Source organism: Leuresthes tenuis, unplaced genomic scaffold (genome assembly GCF_036924035.1).
Source record: "Leuresthes tenuis unplaced genomic scaffold, fLeuTen1.0.hap1 SCAF_4, whole genome shotgun sequence".
NCBI lineage: Eukaryota > Metazoa > Chordata > Actinopteri > Atheriniformes > Atherinopsidae > Leuresthes > Leuresthes tenuis.
This window is the reverse complement of record NW_027325358.1, coordinates 15,395,567-15,413,506: the sequence shown is the minus strand read 5'-3', so window position 1 is coordinate 15,413,506 and position 17,940 is coordinate 15,395,567. Positions and strand designations below refer to the sequence as shown.

General features: G+C 41.3%; 1 protein-coding gene across 1 annotated transcript in view; it reads right to left on the bottom strand.

Annotated features, from left to right (window-relative positions):
- Window positions 1-17,940, bottom strand: part of LOC140305783 (protein sidekick-1-like) — a 224,884-nt gene that overhangs the window by 136,887 nt on the left and 70,057 nt on the right. Inside the window, exons 2-4 of the mRNA XM_072384767.1 lie at window positions 6,308-6,464; window positions 3,839-3,945; window positions 2,605-2,752 (exon numbers count right to left, since the gene is read on the bottom strand). Of these exons, the coding sequence (XP_072240868.1) occupies window positions 2,605-2,752; window positions 3,839-3,945; window positions 6,308-6,464 (412 nt within the window). The remainder of the gene's footprint in view (window positions 1-2,604; window positions 2,753-3,838; window positions 3,946-6,307; window positions 6,465-17,940) is intronic.

Below are 17,940 nucleotides of genomic sequence, written 5' to 3'. Positions count from 1 at the left end.
GTTTCCTTCCCCAGATTTGTGCTTTGGACACGATCATTTCTCTGAGCTCAGCAGACAGGTCCAGCCACCTCATGTCTTGGTCTGATCTGTAATGTAAACTGTGGGACCTCACATAGACATGTATCTGCCTTTCCTAATTCATCTGAAGAGAGAAGAGAAATAGGAGACAACTTCTCAATGGGTACTTCTTTTTTTTGTGTGCTGATGAAAATTCTCAGTCATCCAGGTCATGGTAACCATAAGAGCTTGAATAAGGGCAACTGGACTTTTTCTTGGATCTTGAAGATGTTTCACTTCTCATCCGAAAGGCTTCTTCAGTTCTGAGCTAGATGGCGAGAAGTCGTTACAGTCACATGTGTCACTGCTCCCCCTGACCAACATGCCTGTCGTTAGAGTCATTATCACCTCTGAATTTTTTACCTGCCTGAAAGGGCGAGTTTCGGTCATAGTGTCCAAGGTGTGAATGGTTGTGAAACTGCCTGGGGAGGAGAGATAATGCTGCATTGTAGGTGCTGGGAAGGGGAACCTGACACCACCTCCTCTGTTCAAAGATAGTTTTTCCAGTTTAGCATTGATGACTTCCTTGATTCCTCTCTCAAACCACCTGTCTTCTCTGTCCAGAATGTGTACATTAATGTCTTCAAAACAGTGTCCCTTTTCCTTGAGATGTCAGTACACTGCTGAAGAGGTGGTTCTCCTATGCTGTGCCATTTGCTTGTGGAGCTGTTGTTTGGTCTCTCCTATATAGAGGTCAACACACCCCTCGCTGCCCTGCACAGCATACACGACATCTCTCAGTTTTTGTTTGGGTGTTTTGTCCTGTAGTTGAACCAGTCTCTGTCTGAGGGTGTTCTTGGGTTTGAAGTGCACAAATTCTGCTTTTGCTTTTACAGTGATAGCAGAAAAACAAATTCTGAGGGCACTTCCATACCAGATACGGAACAAATAGAGGAAGCAGTCTGGATAAAAATGAGATATTTTGTGGTAGTTTATTATTTGTGCTCTAACGAACATGGATCAACGCTGGTAAAGCTTTCACATCCTGCCAGGATGAATAATACACTCCAATTGATTATATATAGGACATATGAATGATTACTGTCTGGCTTTTTTCTTTTTGCTTGGAGACATCTTACAAATGAGCTATTAACTTGAGTCTATAGCCTTCATAAATAGGCCCCCTGTGAGTCTGGAATCATACTCATTAGTGGCCCTTGGACCACTTGAAAATGTTACCAAACGACCCAGACAAGATAAGTAGGGAAAGGGGTGCCTGGGCTGCTCCTCTTGCCCGACTGTAAATGCCACTTCAATGTAGATAACTACTCTTCAAAGTTATGTAGAGACAGCTGTGACAGAAAACCTTTCCCCATTCACTGGAGACAGTTTTGCTGAACCTTTTATCTCAGATAAAATTAATCGTTTCTGAATTCATTATTGCTTTATATATTGGGCATAACTGCTAACATTGGCGGTGCTACAGAAATATGTCGCTGTCTTCTTTTGTTTTTCATGAGTAGCAGCAGGAAGTAGAGTTCAAGGAGGCAAATACAGTGTAGCAGTGGCACTATGACAGTAAACAATTTCAATACAGACGGCATCTTGAGCAGCAAAATAATTGCAGTGTGCTGTCATTAAGGCACACTCAATGAAGCCCCATTAAGTAAACAGGAGAACATTATGCATGTTCATCCAAATTAAACAGCAAAGTCAAACTTGGTGATAACTTGACACAGAGAAGACTGTTTATGTAACCTGGCTGCATAAAACTTTCTCAAAAAGCACTTTTAAGGAGGTGATGGTCCTTAACACGGAGAAAAAGTAGCCGTTTTACATTTCATGTGTACAGAAAGGCCACTTACACCTTCATTCAATAACACACTGGGGAGCAGTTAGTGCTCGTAATGGAGGGTTAGTTATATGAGGAGAGGCTAATGAAATCAGTGAAGGTCGTCATTTCAACACCTACTTTCACTGATGAGTAGAATAAAAAACATGCGTACATACTCTGAAACAATTTGCGCTGAAACTGTAGCACACTGTTTCCTAAAAAAAGCTTGCTTTCCTGCTATGAACATTTCCACTATTAATACACAGTGTGATTATTATTCAAAATAATTAGTCTGGCAGGATATCTGTCGGAACTAAGAAATAATATGTAAATCGAAGGCATTTCAAAAGGAGCCAGACAATGGCCTCAAACAAAAGGCTGTGAAATATGGCTACAACAGACATCTAAAGATCCCCCCATTTCAGCTGTCCACTAATACAAAAGAACATTTTCCATGCACGTAAAACTACTTAATAACCTTGTAGACTTGATTCATTGTAAAGTCAATTGTATCCTACTTGATAATGTCCTTAGTCATTTATAATGAAAAGAGTCAGTCATCTAAATAGCTTATTATTCATAACAACAGTCATCCAAGGATTTAAAATAACTTTTGTGTTTCTAAAGCACACTAATTAATATACAACCAGGGGATAAGAAATGCAAAATTTGAATGTTATCAATTTGTCCCTTTGAATCTGCATAAGGCACCATAAACACATGAGTTTGTGCTGGGAAGAGAAGGAGCATGAGAGAACAAAACAGACACTTACATTCGGTTGTTGGGGATAATCTTATGCCCATCTTTGTACCACGTGACAAGGGGTCGAGGAAAAGAGGAAAGAGGAGGCAGACTGATGATGGCTGCTCGGCCTTGTGTGGCTGTCTTTCTCTGCTCCTCGGCAGAGAATTTCCCCAAAACTGCAAGAAGAGAGCGAAATGACACAGGATCAGTAACATTAGACATCAATATAATATCAGCAATATTTGATTCCATTTTGTTCTATTTTTTGAATTAAAAAAGTAGTAAAATTCATCAGAAAACATATGCTGGGTGTCATGGTTACAACATATGGAGGTAAACTGGATTGTCCCTTGGCAATTTGTGCTAAAAACTAAATTTCCAGCAAACTAACTGATTTTTTTAATAAACAGTACAATAAAAAACAAAATGAGGAAATTTTAGATTTATGTGGAGCATGAACTCCTGTCACATCCTTCAACGTTTCTCTCTTGTGAAGCTGTTCATACTTCAACAACAGAGATTTGACTCTACAACAATTAATTAAAGGTCAGTGGCACAATAGGAGGAGAGACACTACTGAAACAAAGAAAACCTGTGTTGCTTTTCAAGATCAGACGCAATATTTTTCAATCGGGAAGTTCAATGCTGTGTAGAAAAAACACAAGCGCTCACTTTGAGTTTGATGACAATAAACTAAATGACCAGGACAAACGTATACAACAACAAACACTAATAGTCAGGAGCCCATTTGAAACATTAGCTGCGACTGTGAGAAAGGCTGGTCCTAAACCTTATCCACGCTTCACTGGAACATGGCACAGGTATCTCCCTTCAGCGGGATCATGTCATTGGAAACAAGATCTGCCACTGATTAAGAGAACATACACACACAAGTGCTGTGTGTGTCTTAACAAACACTTCTCATGAGTTAGGGTGATGACACATATGTCTGATACACACATTATTGCACTTTTCATTATTGTGCTTATGTGAACATCCAAGTCTAACTCACCTTTTCCCGTCTTGTACAGCACTTATAATGATCTATTACCATCATTATTTACCGTTTATATAAATACAGCTACGGGTGCTTAGGTTTTGCTTTTCTGCATTTATATGCTAAAGAGCAACATGCTAATTGGGATCATTGTAACCAGACTGTTCCTACATTTGACAGTATCCCCGTTACTGTGGAAACAAGGTTTAAATTCAAATGCATTACACATTTTACACAACAAAAAGTAGAATACTTTTGTACTTACAGGCCACATGTAGCTCTGATCTCCTGTGAATTATCGCCCCCATCCTGTTCCTCACTATACACTGATATAAGCCAGCATCAGTCCTCTTTAGTGATGGCATAGTCAACCTAGAGGACGGACACATAGAGAAGATGGCTGTGAGGCTGTATGCGTTCTCAGAGTTGTGGTAAACATAACAGAACCCTGCAAACAGACAGAAGGCAAAGAAGGTGGAGGTCTGTTTGTCCATATGTGTTCATGATCTTGATCTGAGAAAATGGATTTGGTCTGAGGTAGCAAAAGTTTCCCCATAACAGGCGGAAAGTCAAGGAGACAAATGTGTACATTGTGTGTGTCTGCGTGGGCTTTGTATGAGAATGTTTTTGACTGTGTTCATGTATTTTTTCCTCACAAGGACCGTTAATGGGGTTTTAATGCACTGTGCTTCACTAATGGGAGGCTTGGCATTGGATCTAGGTTGGTGGCACACAAGGCAAATACACGAATGCGTGTACACACATCCACTGACGCACACACACACAAACAAAGTAGATAGACGTAGTAAAACTGGACATCGCTTTGGGGCTCATTATGAATACCAGGACAGCCAAGTACTTAACTCCCAGGCTGTCAGTTTACGCTGCCAATGTACACAAACCCCAGCGCACACAGACGAATGCACACACATGTACATCTAAGACACACAGACAGCTCTATCTGAATCAGGAATGACACATTACACTGCAGCTCTGATCCAGAAACAAATTTTGATATTGGACACTTCCTAACACTGCATCTCCCTCTGTGTCTGCATTGCATTACACTTCTAATAGGTGTTATTGGATGGCTCTCAGAGCAGAGCATCACAAAAAAACTGTCCAGTGTCGACGGAACAACATTTTCTCAATTTCTTATTGAGTGAACAGAATTGACGTGCAAGATAAGACAGTAGCAACAAATTACCAAACTCTTTCACTAAAATAGATCTGAACCTTAAAACCAACGACAATATGAATAGAATAAGTGATTTTTACACACTGAATATGAGAATAAATACACTAAACTTTCAACTTAAACCAAGTACTTTAAAAAAAAAAAAAGTTGATATACACTAATATCATATGGTTTTCAATCACTATAAAAACAACCTTCACAGCCTGTAAGTGCCAAAAGGGTTGGCTAGAGAAATCCATCTTGGTAAAAAAAAGACCATAACTTTCAAAATTTGAGGGTGATACAGAAGCCTTGCCATCAGTGTCCCTGAAAACAGAGCTTTTTCTAAGTCTCACTTGTCAACGCAGTTTTCATTTCAACTTAAAATGTGTAAATGTGTCGCTTCTCGTCGGAATTCTTCACTGCGCATCGCATATAACAGAATAAGAGCTGCAAAAAAAAGAAATCATCCTAAAGAGGCTACAGGGAAGGAGACAAAGTGTACAACCTTTATTTAGTGCTCTTATCTGGACCACTTTACAATGCGTTACACATTCAGCCTTTCCCACACACAGACAGGTTTAAATCACTTCAGAGGACGGCACATTGACTTGTATTCATTTCCTGTAGACTTAGCCAAGCATTAACTTTCATAACGTCTTGCCTATTCATAACACTACCCCTTAAGGGAATCAGGTCCCCACAACGAGACGATACAAACAGATTTGTGCCCACGCAACACGAGTAATGTAATAACACACACATACACAGACACATTCACGCCCAGAATAATGTAGACAGTTGTTTACATAGTACAAGAGATGACACACACTATGAGCCCACATTGAAGTTTAGGTCAAGACAGTAAATGTGGAAGTTATAAAGGTTTAACGAGCTTCGGACTCAAGAACGTCCCATGCACTCACACACTCATATTCACAGTGCCCTGCCAATCCAACAAAGGTCTGGCCCGAACAAACAGAAGCACCCCAGAACATTGAGAACAGCCCAACGCTAAACATCGCCTCTGGCTCACACGGCATCTGCCTATAAAATGCTGGCTCAACTTGCACCTCCCTCAGTGTGCATGCGTTCCCAAGATGCCGTCTATTTCTGAATGATGTGAAAAACAATTTTGTTTCACAGCTGCAGTTTTGCCAGCAGGTACTGCTAAGCTTTTACCACCAACATATACGGGGACACAGAGACCGAGGCAGAGGCAGAGAGGTAGAGAGCAAAGAGCAAATAAATAGCTCAGACATATTGATTAGTTCTACTCTTCTTTCCTCAGACCATATACATATTTATGGTGCTAATGTAATTATATTAATCTCACTTTGGCTCTGTTGTCTAAAAGCTTTGACCTTCTCTAAACACACTCTGTGACTAAAAGCTCTTATGCTGCAGTTGTTTGTCCATTTTACAGGCATGACCACACATGCAGAAAACACTTCAAGGGACATATGAAAGATACAGAAGACGTGACACTTGAAAGACGACAGAAAGAGATCCATGACAAAAATCTGACACAAGAACCAGACAGTTGTGCTAACTGACCTGTACTCTGATGTCCAGTCAGTGATGTTGCTGTTGTTGAGAGTCCAGCGGTACTGCAGAGGCCAGCTGCCTCCAGCCGGACAGGTCAGCACCAGCTTGTTTCCCTCCAACACCACCTGCTGCCCCCATACACCCCCTTGCAAGTAGGGAGCCACTTCTGATAGACAGAGAGAGAGACACAAAAAAAAAGGGAAAATGTGTTATTTTGCTGTTACGGTCTGCATTAGCCGCAATAGAGCAAATTTAAGATGGATTCATCCAACACAAAAAAGGAGAAATTAATAAATAAAACAAAAAACCTCACATATTCTGACCTTTGCACAAACTGGTTGGAAAAAAAAAACAATTTCCTGACTTTATTGCACATGGTTTCACACGGGAATAAGCAAATACTTTAATAATATTTTCATGTAATAGTTTGCTAATGTCATATCTGATTAAAAAAAATTATAATATGAATCATAAAAACAGGCTTTAAGAAAAAAGGCATTGGCCTTTAAGCAATAATTAAGTTTTATAACAGTACTGCACCAGTGGCCTCCTGCTGCAGTAGCTCTGGTCTTATTGTGTCTTTTTTTGTATGTTCAGGAATCAGCTGATTGAGCTGTCTAAGGTCCTCCTAATATTTGGAAGAAAACCCACAATCCAGATGACTTGAAGAGGACATGTCTAGGATGCAGAGCAGGGGCAAAACAAGGAAAAACGAGGAGGAAGTTTAAACCACTTCATCCCTTCATCGACATAAAGAATGTGAGATCACTTTCTGATAAAATGGACAAGCTCGGAGCCTGAACAAGGAAGTAGTGGTAATATTGAGAGGTTATTGAGAGTTATTTGTTTCATCGTCTAACACCTTTCTACTCTGCGGGCGGACAAAGACTGCAGACAGTGATGTAACAGTAAAGGAGGTGGGGGGGGGCTTCTGGGCTTGGTGTAATCTCAGTCATGTCGCTGAGAGGAAACATCTCTGCATCCCAGATCTTAAACTGCTGTCTGTGAGTTTCTGTCCCTGTTGTCTACTGACAACAGGGACTTTATGTGCTTTATGTGATGGCATCAGCAAAGTTGTTGCCAAGCTTACAAAAATAACACCATGATTCATTCCTTGGGATCTCTAATGATTTCAGTCACACATTTCTCTGCTACACTTCAGCTTTCCAAAAGTTTGTCAACTGATTCTTTTTTATCTTTTCATATTTATCATTTTTCCATAATAACCTATACTGTGGAAATATAATTTCCCTCAGGGGGGCAATATAGTATTATTGAATTCAATCTAACTTAATTCAAATGTCCACTGTTACATGAATGCTGTTCTATCCTGTTTTTGTCTGGAGAGCCCTCACCGCACTCCTCTGTCAAAGTCTTCCTGCACGACTCCTCCTGCCATCAGAGATCAGCCTCAACACACTGTTTAAGTCCAAAAGTCAGCTTCAATATATCAGAAAATGCATTCTGACTTAAAGAGCGTAAGTATATTTGTTGGAATATATTGTAAATGGGATGAATTCTGTTGATTTTTTCAGCTTTGACTAAATGACAACAAAAAACAACAAAATTCTCCACATTGACAAAGCAAAAAACAGGGTTTTGGGGTGTTTTGTAAATTGATTTAGTCTATTTGAAGATGACTAAGAAATACAACAAACTTGTCTGAAAACTCTCTCTTGGCACTGCATAAAGGTTTTCTATCTGATTGTCACTGTATTGTATTCTATATTCCATGGTAAACAATATCACAAATTATAACACCGTTTTCAAAACATATTGTGTGCACTTAGGGAGGAATACAGGTATGACATATATTAAATGTCAAAAGGTGACACGAGCATTTTCTTTTATATGCTAAAAGTGCTCACACCAGAGCCATGTGCATGACAGAGTGTATCACCATGTCAACATGTCCTATTTCCCAGGAGTGATGTGCATCAGCAGCCCAGAACAGTAGCAATTCTATCATATTTACTCCCAGGGAAGAGACAGAAACTTGGATACATATTCTTCCTGCCTGGTGTGCTGCTGTTATGACGTGTTATGACATATTAAATAACAGTGCATAATCAACTTTAATTTCTCCATCAAGACAAATCCAAACACTGGAAAATGACCACAACTTGTTTGACAGATTCGATGTCAGATATTCCTCATTTAGTTTAGTCACAATCTGTCTTGAATACTTTAAGCCTGGAAACCTCTGCAGCTGATGCACATCTTCAATTATTTTCTTCTACTGTATCAAGACAGCGAGTGTTATTGCTTACAGTGAACATTAGATATTGTACTGCAAAACAGCCAAGAATTCAAGCACAGATATGTTGTATTGTACCGTCACTCTGTGCACAAGCTGAATTTTTTGATAAGCCTGCTGAAATCACTTGCCCTGCCTTGCAAGGTACATTTGCTAAATGGCTCAGCTGCAGCTGCTGTCTAAACAATGCCATCCAGTCTTTAACTCTTGGCTAAGGTGTTCGGACCTGGCTCACCATCAAACAGCACAGAGGCATCAAGGCTAAAGAGCTTGTCCTCAGCCCCTTGTTGCTGGACCTTTCAGCATGTGCTGAAGCTTAGATCCACTGAACAAATATCACCATCTGGGTTTGGGTTGTACAGTGGGTTTAAACATGCATACACACATTAACTGGATAAGAGCAGGGAAGCTTATCTGCTGGCTTCACTGTGTATGGACAGGTTGATAAGTCTAATACACAGTTTTACATTCTCTCTAACTGGATCCTCTGAGCCGCTTTCAGCTTTTCTCAGTTCTTTATTTCCTTCAGGCCTCTGCAAAATATATAGCTTAAGCAAAGATACTGCAGTGTGCTGTTATCACTCAGCGTGTTGGCTGCGACATAAAGTGGAGACGGAACATCAAGTAAATAATAATTTAATTTATAAAAAAAAGGTAACCAAGTCAACCTGAAGGCACTGCTGCGCAAAAAACATACGAAAAACACACTTCATCACAGGTGTGGACCATTATCACAACTAAGGCCACGCACCACACAAAGACCTCTGAACTGCCATTGCAAGCGTGCACACTTGCAGAAGTCACATTGCAGACTGTGCAGCGTCTTAAAGTGAATTAAAGTGAAACGACTTGCACTGAAAATGGGTGGAAAAGACGAACACAAAAACTAAAAGGCTTAAAGCTATTCCGTGAGAAAAACCAGGCACAATGAAACAACAAGTTTAGTCAATTCATGAATCCATTAATCAAAGTCAGTTAGGCTGCACTTTTGTTAGAGGTTTGTTAAAAAAAAAAAACAAGTTGCTGGTTTACTGCTCATGTTGGGGTGCTGATAAGCCATTCTGTTGGGTGCTTTGCCCCACCTCTCGGTGAGAGGGACAGGGTATGTGGGCCCAGCTTCTCTTCATACACCCCGCTATCCCACTGAAAAAAAACGTTCTCCTGGGTGGGTGTGTCTCTGCAACTTTCTCCCTCCATAGTTAGACAGGGTGGGAGAAAGGATTAGGCCTGACAGTTCTGCCGTGAGCTTCCACCTTTCAGCGGTGTCTTGTGCTCTGATCTCCTCAGCACCACACTCTGGAAAAGGAAACAGCCTTATAGCTGAAGAAAGGAACAACAGTGATGCTTCATAACTTGGAGGCAGGGATGAGCTTCTCCTTTTTTTTCCGTTTTGCAACCAATTTTACAGAGTTCAAGAAAGGTTGGTTCTCAACAAAAATGAACTGTGAGTTCAAAGTTAAAGGACATTTTTCATTTACTCTAGATAATTCTTTCCAACAAGAAGGATTTGAGTAATCTGCTGAAAATTCCTGTATTCTTAATACTGTAAGACATACAGCAGAACAACCACAGCAAACAAAACGAATCATTGTTGGTTTTGTCTGGTGTGCTGTGACTTCACCCTCATACCGCTTCTCCATTTGCTCAGTTTCTCTTCTTATTTGTTCTTCATGTTAGATATCTAAGGGCTACCATTTTCCTCCTCTTTACACTCATTCACCTCTCCCTCTTTCTTTTAGATTGATAGCTGTCTGCCCTGTGCATCAGATGGAAGTGTTCCATCCAACAAAGATTTAGTATTTGTGTTTGTGTGTGCATGCGGTTGGGTGAAAAACGTGTGCATGTGCCCATAAGGATTTATTTGGAATCTTCCAGTTTCTACAGGCGATGGCTGGAAATGTAGACTCCAATGTCATACTGCTGACCAGCACTATAATTCACTTCTGCCTGCCTGCCTGCCTGCCTGCTTGCCTGCCCGTGTGTGTGTGTCTGTGTGTGTGTGTAATATATATAGAGAGAGTGAGACATGTTGTAGCTGAATGACAACCCCTTAAAGCTTTTAGACCTTTGAAAGTAAGGATATTTAGGGGAAGATTTTGGATCAGAATTAACTAAAGACATAACTAAAGACTTTCAGTTATGAAAACCAGGAGTAGGGGACTTTGCACTTTGTTCCTCACACAAAAACATATTTGCGTGTGTGGGTCTTACATTGACCAGCATATGTGTAGGTATGGGTGTTTCTTATCTGCTTGCAGCCATCCTACCTCTCGGCCTTATTTCATACAATATATCTTATTCTGCACGCTGATTCCCACTCCTCACCCCACTCCGCATGGCTCTTTAATCCCTGCCTCTGCTTTAAAGACAGTCCATTAGGAACTGCAGATAGACAGAGAAAACCCCATCTGAGAGGAGCAAGGTCAGCTTACAGCATGTTTTACTCACTGATGTTGTCTATCTCTCTTCTCTAACCCAATGTCTGACTCTCTGTCACTCAATGTCGATATGTCACTCTCTCCCCCGCAGTCTTCCCTTTTTCAAACCTGTCTTTCTCACAAGCTGTACTATTCAGCCACCTGCCTCTCTATCAGAACCACCACCTTCCTTCTTTTTTGCGCCTCGGTCCACTTTTGTCAAAATGTGCTGCAGCTCAAGGTCTCCTTCATCGCTGTCTCCTCAGGAGGAAGGTTTCCTAACAGAGAGATTGGCCTTCAAATGTGACAGGAGAGTCGGGAAGCAAATATGCAACCGTACACACTCAAATACACTCTTATTTTCTTGCAGGATCACATGCGTGCCTCGCTCTCAAGCTGATCTTATGAAGCTGCTTAGGCAGGATCTAGGGAGGAATTCAATTTGCCAAGGAGATGAGCACTATGATAGAGGAAAGAGGAAAGAGAAGAGGATGAAATGACAAGAGGAGGAGCAGAAGAGCAGGGTTAAAGCTCTAACACTCGTAGGGTACCATGATCCTCCCCCTCTACTCTCTGCTCTCTTTGTCCTACTGAACTTTTACAGTGAATGTGCAAACGGGCAAGAAAAATCATTATTCTTATCCAGTACTGCATTAAATATACCTAAATTAATCTTGAATTTTGCTGCAACGGCTGTGGGGAAATGTGAGAAATTCTCCGACTCAACATGGGGTCAAGGTGCTGGCTAAGAGCATGCATAAAAGTATTGATTTTTTATTTTTTTTTGTGCAAGAAGTTTGAAATGTCGTCAAAAAATCCCCTAGGTGGTCCAGCTTGCATTCAGATATCCAAAGGAAACCCTGTGGTGTAAATGCATTACAGAGCACTGACATAATAGCAAGAGAAACTGTGGCAGGGATGAAAGAAAAATTGAGCTGTGGATTTCATTCCTGCCTGCTTAATTACTGGATGAGTGTGTATTTGGCTGTGAACGGTGTTGGTGTGTACGTGTGTGTGTAAGGTCAGAAATAGGGTCACACACTCTAGAAAAAAATCACTTTATCTTCATAGAACTGAACCCCTACTGTGAGATGGGTCTGGCAGAACTGACGACGCTCTATGAATACTGATTCAGTCTTTGCCCATCTCCCTCACCGTCTCACTGTCACACACACAGTCTCACACTTTACCATCGCTTTCTGACGCGTGAGGTTGAAGGGGAGGAAATAACTAAATCAGGCTATTTTGTAAATCATTTTTCTACGAGTGAGTGGGCACAAGTTGCATGGCTAAGCACTTTTTTCGTGGTAACAGCAGTCTATTTGATTATGGGGTGCAAATGAGTTCTATTCCTTTTTAATCTAATAAGTCTGCCTGCGCTTGTTTCAACAGGCATTTAAAATCACTTAATTGAACTGACAGCGTGTGAGGCGAGAGGAAGAATTATGAGTTTAGCTTTTTGGCATGTTGCTACCAGTCAGAAAAGAGAGTTGAAAAATGGACTAATTAATTGAACAATATAAAGTGTCTAAGAAATTAGATTTCACTCCCCCTGTGGAAGAGCTCAGATAAGTCAGATGAAGACTAACATGTGCATAAAGATTGTTAACCTTAAATAGTTCAAAATTGCCACTGATGAATACTTTTGGCATAAAGCTTATTGACGGTAAAAAATTGATACATATCTATTTAATGAGTAGAGCCACGGATCAACACACGGGATAAAAGCTAGAGAGGGATTAGAGTCAAGTCATTAGGCAAGTCCAAATTCCCATGGAAACCCAGATTTTCAAATGAACCAGCAAATATGAAACAAACAGTCACCAATGTAAAATTTCATGGTGGAATGAGAGACGCAGGCAATGAGAAGCTCCACAGAGAGCTGGAGGTGAGTGAACTTTGAAAGCGTGAGGTGAATATTAGTTGTGCTGTGGCTCTGATCTGAAAGCTGATGAACCAGATTATAAAATAAGTCATCCTTATGGCAAACTGCGCTTTTTAAAATCACTTTAACATTGCTCCTGCTGAGTGATGTTGACTGCCTTGATTCAAGACGTTTAAAATCAAACATGTTTAAATGTCTTTCAATGACAACAGCGAGCAGCAGCTGGATCAAAAGAAGAACCATTCGTCTCATTAAACACTGCGTACTGTAGGGTTTTATCACCTAAATGCCAACACCAGCTGGTCTAATTTATCTTGGCGGCAGCCACAGTGTCTAAATCAGACCAATAGTCACCCACAGCAGTCATCAAAGAAGGTGACAGTTAAACAGTGAAAAAGTGCTGTTTCTCATGATAAAGAAATCAAAGTTCCTCTTATTCTGATCACTGATTCCAGGACACTCAGCTGAGCTGTAAGATAGTGCGTGCAAGGGGAAACAAACTACCACAGACTAGAAATAGATCTCTTGAACATAAAACAGCAGAGAAGCCTGCAAGGGAGACCAGAATGTTGCCTCGGCTTCATCTGTTAGGTGGAGTCGAGTATACAGGGTGTGAGTGCATGGCTTTGATCAGAAATTTAACTCATAGCTTTTCAAGTTTGGCAGCTTTAATTGACTACTGAAAGTCAGACTGTCTGTAAGAACAAAGCACATGTTATTGTGGACCTGATGAAAACCCCTAAAGTCTCTTCCTGCTACGACAGCCAATCACAGCTCTCTCCCCCCAGCTTATTCCTTGCCCTCTCCGATTGCAGTTTCCTAAAGCTTTGACGGTGTCTGTGAGGAGCTGGCAGATGACTGACTGATCCTGATGTGCTGATTGGCAGATGTCAGACCAGGAGATGTGTCGCCACCAGCGTCACATGTGCACACACACGCAAACATACATAAGTCGAGGCAAAAAGTCAAGCCTTGAATTCAGAGTTCAAAGTCAACGCGTTTGACTTTGCCTGCTAGTCTGCGCTTCATTGTGTCGAAGATACTAATCGCACAGCGTGCTGAGAGTGACAGTAGAAACATGCAAATGAATGCTTGTCAACCAGAAACACAGTTAGTAAATGAATTGAGGTTTTTCTGTCGGGTTTCACTTTAACTTTGAGTTGTATTTGATTCAGTCAGAGAAAATTTTTTATGATTAACTATATTGGTTTTGGTCTTTTTCCAGTCTGGCCTGTGTTCATTTAGTGATTGGCCAGTGTGGAATTCTCTTTACTATTAGCAAGACTTTGATTTTAATCAAAAGTCTGATCGAGCATTTAAAATGTCAGTTTACTGCTTCCTCTGGCATTTAATAATGTCAAAGTAACCATGTGAGTGTATATCTGTGTTTGTGTATACATACGTCTCTGTAGCACAACTAGTTTAAATGTCAGTGTGAACACTACACTTGAACCGAATGAGACTTTTGTTATGTCACTAGATGTAGAAGAAAGAGTGTACGTGTGTGTTAAACCTAAGATGAATGGGGTCAAGGTAGTGTAGATTCATGTATGGGGGAGGTAAAGAGGGTAACAAATGGGGCAGAAGAGATGCAGCAGAGGAGTGGGAGGTGGAGAGGTGGTATAGTGGGGGAAGGTGGGGTAATCAGGCGGAAGAGACTGTGATCAGTGACATTTAAAAGGTGGACCCCACTGCAGGGCACATCTGCTGGGACGTACAGACACCAAAACGCACACACATAAATAGCTGTCAGCTTCTATCTCCTGGTGAGCATACAGGCGGTCAGGAGGAGCAAGGAAGCGAATAGGAGCATTGGGAGTGAGTGAAATAAATACCTCCAACAGAGACAGCAGCTTCCTCTAACCGTATGGGGAAAGTTGTGTACATAAGCACAGTAAGAACATCTCAATACCTCTGAGTGACACATACAAACAAACACAGACAATAATTATTCATCTGGTTTACTCTTTCTTTTTATCCCCCAGATTCCCCCTCCCTCTGCCCTTTTCCTTAGTATTTTACATCTCCCCTGTAAAAGCAAGAGTCTCTCTGCAGGTAGAAAACAAATTTCTGTTGTCACACAGAATCAGTCACATTTGAGTTCATGGAAATGTTTGAAAACAGGGGCCTGTGTGGACTGCTGAGCACGGCAATTGTTCCAAATGTAGTGACGGGTGGTGGGAACACCAGTTTGCTTGTGAACCTGTCGGGCACAATCACTACACCACCTTCACATCGCAGCCACTGGGCTTCACACACTCACACACACTCGACCCAAATCCATCCACACTGATACAGAGAGATTTCACAAACATGACTGCATGCAAACATGCGACAGTCTGACAACATGACTTAAGGCTCCACCCCCCACCCCCCCCATCACACATTGTTATACACAGACATACACACAGTGGAGCGACTGGATAGTGTAGTGGTAAGATTGCTGCTTTTCATATGGGTGACTGGGGTTTGAATCCTGACCCTAACCCGCATGAAAGGTCCTACGTCCAGTAGGGATCCTTAGGCAAGACCCTGTTACGCAACCTGCCTACCTGGGATATGAGTGTGAGTCACTTTGGATAAAAACAACCTGTGACCTTTGGAAGAAATTAAACCACTAAAATGATTTAATCTCTCTTTGGACTTGTCTTTCTCTGACAGCTCCTCACTTCCCCTCTCTGGCCTTATGTCTGCCAACAATTTTTGTGGGATCTAGTATTTTAATATGCATATTGCTTGTCATGTCCCTGTCTTCATAGAAGCAACACCTTTTTCTTTTCCCCCTGTACCGCAGCCTGGCTGCTTCCCTTTGTGTGTATGTGCGATGCATATGTCCTGAAATCTTCCACACACCTGTCTCTGCAAGCCATCATCCCCTCTGACAGCTGCCACTGTCCTGACCTTGGGCAATGCGGGCTACATGGCTTTGAAGTGATTGACGAATTGTATCCTTTCATTCATTATTGAAGGCGGAGATCAAAACCACTGCACTCGGATATCACTGTGACAGCCAGGCAGACCAGACTGAGGTAAGGAGGCGAGGAAGCAGAGGGAAGAGGAGGAGGGAGAAGGTCATCTGAGCAAAGACGTGCAGGTGAACAGTATAAGTGAGAGGGGGCGATCAGGGATGTAGATGAAAGGGGAAGCATCCTAAAAAGCAGTATTTCTTTGTGTGTGTGTGTGTGTGTGTGTGTGTGTATGTGTGTGTGTATGTGTGTGTTACTCTAGAGATCTTTTGGTTCAGCCTGTGTTACGGTCTTCTGTTTAGTAAAAGCAGTTTAATAAAAAACAGGTGGGTGCGGAAACAGAGTAAAGCTTTCTTCAATAAATAATCTCAGCTATTATAATCACATGAGGATTTAACTTTTATGACTATAGGCTATTAAACCTCTGCAAGCCAATCACCTCTTTAAGTCTTTAAGGTCATATATGAGAGATTAGGAGGACAATGTATCATATTCAGAAAATGGCTGATTATTGAGCAGATAGTCTAAATATTCAAGGTCACTTGCAATGTCATCCTGACTACCTGAGATTCACACCTCTTTCAAATTTAATCTGTGTGACTATAACTGTTCTCACATTAGTGTCTCGTGAGCTCAATGAATCATATGTTCACCTAAACAACTTTAATGTGACACGATGGTGCAAAAGAGACACAAACATTTCAATGAAGCAATTCCACAATTCAACATTTAATGAAAAATTCAACATTTATAAGATGTATGGGGAATAGTTTAGCTTGAAACAGACTCTCAGGACATGCACGGCTGTTCTGTGTCTAACTCACCGACACTGACAGTGATACAACAAAGCAGACTCTGAAACCTGACAAGTCGATCATTACAGACTGTTTACAGACGTCACCCCCTAAAAAGGAAATATATCTGAGGACTGGAGACCGAGCCCTACTGAGAAACACTGACGTCAGTACTGGTGATGAGTAAGTTATGCTCTGCTTGATTTGTACTTGTGCTCAAAAAGACAAATGTAAGACAAGGTGCGTGTCTTCAACGTACATCCTCGCTACACACTCTGAACTTCTTCCCAGAGTGGCCACCGTTTCATCTCCCGCTCTGGACTTTCATCAAACCTGCCTTCATCCACCGTCATTACATGATGCTCACCTCGATCCTCTTTTCATCTCTGCCCTGTAGCATTGATTTTGAGCTAGACTCAAGCAAAACTTTCCAAGCTATAGGAGTACCAATAATGTTCTCTGGCGATGAAATGCAGCTGCTACCTGTGTGGGCATGAAGAGAAACTTCAGGTTTCACTTCTCCGCCCTGACTCTTTCAGTGTCTGTGCCTCTGTCCTTCTTATTCTACACACTCATTTTTCCATGTTGGTTATGAGGCATGTGGTTCACAGTCTATGTGTGTATATGCTGTGCTTATGCCTGACAATGCACAAGTCCATATGCTCTGTGAATGCATGTGTAAGAGCGCACATGAGCATCTTTGCTTTCTTTACTTCCTCCTCCCACGGTGACAACATCTGCCACACACTGTAACACACACCATGTCTTCCCAGCCTCCCTTGTTCTAACTTCCCTCCCTCCTTCCCTTTCCCTCCAATTTCAAGGGCAGCTCAGTTCCACAGCATTTGAAGGGCAGACTGTCTAGGTAAACACTCGTCTTATACACTTACATACTCTAATTAATTCAATAACACTGACAAATGTCCTTGCCGAGATACAACATGACTTTCTTTTCTGATAGTTTATGTACTTCCATATTTTTCTACATCTATATATGGAGCAACTTTAGCAGGATGTAAAAGGACTTGTCTCAGCACAGATGTTCAGAGTGACAACAAACAAGTCAGCTGATAATGATTAAGAAGGCCCAGTAAGACAAGCGCTTTAAGCAAATGTGCTCTTGATTTGCCAAATAATTCACTGTTTGTCTTTTCGTCTCCCCGACGCGCCAGCATAGTGATTATCTCAAGATGTCCTGTAATGTAAAACGTGCTTATATGTTTGGAGTAAAGGAATGGCTGTTCAAAATATTTGCAATAATCTTGCTGTCAAAAGTAACGCTGAGAAAAGCTTGAGTCGTGCTTTCACTAAAAAGTAAACAGT